General features: G+C 42.6%; 2 protein-coding genes across 2 annotated transcripts in view; one reads left to right on the forward strand and one right to left on the reverse strand.

The window, feature by feature from the left end:
- The window catches only part of LOC103782500 (scale keratin-like), a 421-nt gene extending 157 nt beyond the window's left edge, over nucleotides 1-264 (reverse strand). The window contains exon 1 of the mRNA XM_008950271.1: nucleotides 20-264. Within this exon, the coding sequence (XP_008948519.1) occupies nucleotides 20-264 (245 nt within the window). The remainder of the gene's footprint in view (nucleotides 1-19) is intronic.
- Nucleotides 265-5435: 5171 nt separating this feature from the next.
- LOC103782496 (scale keratin) lies at nucleotides 5436-5786 on the forward strand (the record flags this gene model as incomplete). The annotated part of the gene is made up of 1 exon (XM_008950267.1): nucleotides 5436-5786. A coding segment is annotated over exon 1 (351 nt), but the record flags the coding sequence as incomplete, so codon positions are not given.
- Between the last annotated feature and the right edge of the window lie 5 nt (nucleotides 5787-5791).

Raw genomic sequence — 5791 nt, forward strand, 5'->3', positions numbered from 1 at the left:
GTCGCCCGCATAGCCCCACAGCCCCCCGTAGCCCAGGGAGCCCCCATAGCCCCCAAGGACGGGTGCTCCAGACGATCCCACAACTGCATCCTGGGGGAAGGAGCTGAGGATGGGGCCAGGGAAGGTGGCAACAGCTGGGGGTGGCTGGATCACGACAGTGGAGTCGGGGCACTGGCGGACACAGGGCTCGTTGCAGCTCTCGGCGATGGGCTGAGGGCGGTAGATGCCGCAGGCAGAGGTGGAACACAGGTCGTAGCAAGACATCTCTCAGGGATGGAGGTCGGCTGCAACACACACTGATGAGGAAGCGAAAGACACAAATTCAATGTCAAAAAGAGTTTGAAAGTTGGGTGCATGGACTAGAATAATGGCTTTAGTTTTCAAGTCTCGATTGTCCTTCCTTGTCTCCAGTACCTGTCATGGGACATCTCTCCCTCTTTTAATGGTCGCTTCTGTGGTCTCATACCTGATTTCTTATCTTTGGTTGTTTTTAAGTAGTTCTTTGTTCTACCCCATTGCCAAACGCTGCAAAAAAATTATCCAACACTATACAAATTACTCCCACTATACTTTGCAGCCACTCTTAAAATGTCTACATCTGAAAGTTCATTTCATTTTTGTTTTATACTAGCAAAAACAAAGCAGTGTGACCTGACAACCAGCAAAGCTCCTGTGGTAAATTAATGGGTGGCTGGAGGAACAGCTCTGGCATATTGACTTGTAACGTGCTTCCAGAAGCAATAGCTAAAAACATACTGCCATGTAGAACCTGCTATAAACACGGATTAAATAAGGCATTCCCTGCTGTGAAATGCATGCAAAGTAGCTCAAGAGTCACAGAGTGGTGACAAAATGGTTTGATTTCCCAGAAGGGAAAATGCTACTCTTGAATAAATAGGGCTAGGTTTCTACTGCAGAGAAGTATGTTGGCACCTTGGCTCCTCAGAAAGATTTTCACCATATGATCTAATTGAATCTAAAAGAAAACCCATGGGAGGGATAGGAATACTGCCTGTGAACAATTGTTTTTCCTTCTAGAACCAATAAAACACCAGATCAGAAGAGACTTCTGGAGGTCACCTCGTCCAACTCCCTGCTCAAAGCAAGGAGAATGTAAAGGGTAGGCCAGGATTTCCTAGTTTCATCTGTTTTCCAGTATTTCTTTAGACAATACTTCTATATTCTCTCTGGTTAAGCTTGTCCCCTCAACAAATACATGCATATGCACAGACAAATACCAAAAACTTACATATAAAATCCTTTAAAAAAACCTAGTGAATGAACAAGCCTTCTGCTGATGATATGGAAGCTGCTTTCATAGTTCAAATTTGTATTAAGAGGAAACAATGATGTTTTTTAAAAACCTAATTTTATAATTTTAAACCTGAGTACACGGATGTCCAACATCAAATAAGAAAAAATAAATTCACGTCAAAACAATCCTACAACATCAAGAATCTTAAAATACTTAAGGATGGTTCCAACCTGAATTAAAACCAATAGAAAAGAGAGATAAAAATTTTAGGAAAGAGATCACGCAGAGGCTTTCTTACCCGTTTCAGAGAGGTCAATAAAGCGAGGAAGGTGGAATGAAGAGCCCCTGAGCTGGGGGAGCTTTTATACAGTTCCCTCGAGCATGGGCCTCACCTAAGGTGCAATTTGCGCATGTGCGTAATTGAGGCAAACCCAAAACTAATACGCCACGTAGGTCCTCAAAGTTTTGCTGACTGCTTATTTGTTAGTTTGAAGTCTCGTGAAACACGATAGGTGCATTTCATCACAGGAACCTCTTTCATCTCAGATGGTTACAGGTCGTATTCACTCCGGTTATCGTTCCATTCACGTCCTCGGCATTACGAGAAGAATTACACCAACGCTCTTCCTCAGCGTCTCCATTATTAATGGCAAAACCCAGCTGCCCAATGCATGGCTGTGGGCTCCTGATGTACACAGATTTTCCCATCAAATTCAGGCTCTAAAATACCTGAATATAAAAAAAAGGAGTTCCATTAGAGCAACTTTGGGGCTGTCATTTTTGTCTTTATCATTTGCACTCTCAGCTGCTTAACGTGAGACCAATACTGTGCCCAAATGAAGACAAAGAAAACATCCTGTGGTCCTCAGATGGTTTTCTGTTGTTTGGGTTTTGCTCTTGAACACAATGTTGGCCTCATCTAATGAAGGAAGGACTTGGGGGAATGTTTCTTGCTTTCTTTGTTGTGCATTCAGCTGTGGATTACTCTCCCCCTCCTTTTCTCAAACACTGGCATGTCTTTTGGACTATTTTAAGCAGAAAGCAGAGGTAGAACATCCTTCTAAACTACTCAGATTTATCTAACAGGTCTTTCTTGCTGTATCTTGACCCAGACTGAAGTCTAGAAGCCAGCTAATACCTTTCTGATCCCAGATTGCAGGGCACTTTCTTTGTGAAGTATTTCTCACCCACATTTTCCAGTTTCCTGCCTTTTGATACAAAGCCTCCAGGGATCCATTTTTAGGTCCATCTTCAGATCAGGCAACATTGAAGACTACCGGAAAATGAAATTAAACCAGTGGTGACTTGATACACCATCACAGAGACAGAGAAAACATTTGCGTGGGTAAAAGCTGATCATTGATAGAATTGTAACATCTCAAGAAAATAATTAAGTCCTCTGTTTCTGTGGCCTGATGTGCAACTGAAAATGATGAAGTTATATTGATCATACTCCTGTATTTTATTTAAAAGCTTACATTTAATTCTGTACTTCTCTACTGAAAAAACATGGAAGATGATGAGATCTCCAGTATTCAGCCCTCAACTGATTATACCAAGGACACAAATACCCTGACTTACGTATTTTGATGCGATGTCATTCCATAATTGCTAGGCATCTAGATCCAGGTACATGCCTTTAATCTAATTAGAAGAATGCGTTCTCAAACGCTTAGTGGATGGTTTGCAGCATTTGAAGAGACTTGCTTCCTGGTAGCTTGAAGATATTATTGTCCAAAATAAATCCTAACCACCTCAAAGGCTGAGAAACCCACCTCATAATTTAGAAATAATCTATGGCATAGAGTTTGCAGTATTAAAACAACACATCTGTAAACAAGGAAAGAAAAAGCCTTTGTTTGGCATTCCAAGTTCATAATTGTGCCCTGTTTGCAGAAACTGCCAGCTCAGCCCAGTTCTGGAGTTACAGCTCCCAGCAACACTAGTGTGTTACAGGAGGTCATGGATTCCTGAGAATCAAAATCAATAATTCCAACCACTTCTGTCACATTTCCATTTTTGCACCAGAGGAACCAAAACATTAGGTTTCTTCAGGCTTCTTGGATATTCTCAAGTACCATCTTTCTTCCAATGACATCAAACGAACAATACCTGGGAAAAGTTCTTTTGGGATCTCCAATTCCTTTGTAGTTTTAGTTAACCTCAGAAATTCATTCTTTATCTCTTTAAAAACAAAACCAAGCATCAGGAAGATAAAAGCTTCCTCTCCATCCCCTGTGTGAAATTCTGCAGACTTAGCCCTACACAGTTTTGTAAGAGAATACAACTGCTTGGGTGACTGATGGATGGAGAAACTGTTCAGCTCATATTTGTGTCAAAAGAGTTCTCGGCACTCCAAAACAAAGGATTTCAGCTGTTTTTCTGCTCTAGGTTAAGTTTCAGTTTCCATAGAAGCCCTGTTTGAAGACTGAAGCACATATTGTAGGTCCCTGGAGTTGCTGCTCCTCTTCTGAGATGAACTGTCCCCATTACAGCCAGTGTCAAACACTACTGGAAAAAATAATTGACTCCCAGAAGTACTGTGTGCCCCAATTGTAGGTGAGGAAGCTAAACATGCAGAAACCACCCCCAACCTTCCTGTCTATCACATCAACAGCCTTTAACTTCTGCCCTGGCAGACTGTAATGTGAATTATATGTACTTAAACAAAAATCCTGTCGTGACAGCAGTTTGTAGTTCTGATAAACCCATGAAACTTTCCAGTTGTTCAATGAATACAAGAGGAGCTGGCTTAGTAATTTCATGGAATTGGCTGGAATAATGCCTGAGTCGTCACAAGATGAAAGAATTCTCTATAATCTAAACTAATGTTTAGGTCCTTATTACAAACAAAAAGGACTCGTAAACTCCAATAACAAACACAGCAATTTCATCATCTTGACAGGTTACACGTGTTTAAAATTGGGGCGGGCAACCAGTGTTGATCTTGCACCTCCAACTGCTCTGATATAAAAGCTCTTCTCTCTCCTAGCTCTTCCAAACACTTCCCTTAACTCCTCAACGACTTGGGTAAGTCTGATTCTTCTCTGTTGCTATCAATGTATCTTTATATTGCTGATTTTAGCTTCAGTTGATGTGCACCGTCCATAGTGTTGAGTGCATCTGCATTGCCTTGGGACAGAGATTCTAACACTGGCTCTAGGGTGGCAGATAAACCTATTTGGTGCATGGGAACCTGTGGAGTTGTTAGTGTCAGAGACACTGGACCTTGGAGTGACTGGATGATGCTCTTAGGCATCTGGTTTACTTTTAGGTCTCCCTGTGAGGAGCAGGGAGCTGGACGCGATGGTCTTTATGGGTCTCTTCCAGCTCGAGATTTTCTATGATTCTATGAGTCTTACTCCAATGCATTTAACCTATTCCAAAGTTTGCATATGAAATTCAAACTTGTAGATGAGTGGAGAAGAGCAAAACCACCCTTGGAGAAAAGAGCTGTATTTAGAGGGGAGAATATAGGCCCAATACCTGGGTTTACCAAGGAATCTTGGTTTGTCCTGGGAATAATAATTTAAAATTTTTTTTCTGAAGGATATTAGGGACTAAACCACTATTTATACTGAAATTGTCTAGGCTCTATCCATACAGTGGCTGCACAGATGGGAACTGGGATAATAACGCTATGATCTGCCATTTTATTGTCTTGTCAAATGGCTTTCTGAGCAATCCGGGCAATAACAATCCTGTAATCTGTTGTTCAACTCTTAGCAAAATTGAGATGAGTGGGAAGAAGAAGCTACTGTAATTAAGTTACATATAAAGTACATCTCCTGTAAACCTGCTCAGCTCAAATCCAAGTTTTCCTAATGACTCATCAAATGATTTTGGATAAAGTCACTTTGCACTCTCTGCTTTTGCTTCTCAGTTTTCAAATTAATCTAAGAACCTAAGTTCTTTGCAGGATATTCATGAGGGACACCACTTACCAAGCTAGGCATATTTCCCACATGCATTTGTATGTGTTGACATCTTTCATAGACTTTTTGAAAATCTACTTTTTGACAAAAAAAGGACTATGATTGTGAAGAGGGAAATCGATTTATTTCCTCAAAATCCTGTACTTGACTCCTCATTTTAAAGTAAAAAGCTGAATTTTGAAGTCCTTGCCTTCTGCTTAGTCTAATCATCAGTGTGTGTTGCAGCCGACCTCCATCCCTGCGAGATGTCTTGCTACGACCTGTGCTCCACAGCCATTGGTGGCATCTACCGCCCTCAGCCCATCGCCGAGAGCTGCAACGAGCCCTGTGTCCGCCAGTGCCCTGACTCCACTGTCGTGATCCAGCCACCCCCAGCTGTTGCCACCTTCCCTGGCCCCATCCTCAGCTCCTTCCCCCAGGAGGCGGTTGTGGGATCGTCTGGAGCACCCGTCCTTGGGGGCTATGGGGGCTCCCTGGGCTACGGGGGTCTGTGGGGCTATGGGGGCTACGGCTCCCTGGGCTATGGGGGTCTGTATGGCCTTGGGGGGTATGGAGGTCTGTATGGCTGTGGTGGCTCTCTTGGTTACGGAGGCCTGTATGG

This window comes from Merops nubicus, unplaced genomic scaffold, assembly GCF_000691845.1.
Source record: "Merops nubicus isolate BGI_N331 unplaced genomic scaffold, ASM69184v1 scaffold7072, whole genome shotgun sequence".
NCBI classification, from domain to species: Eukaryota; Metazoa; Chordata; class Aves; order Coraciiformes; family Meropidae; genus Merops; species Merops nubicus.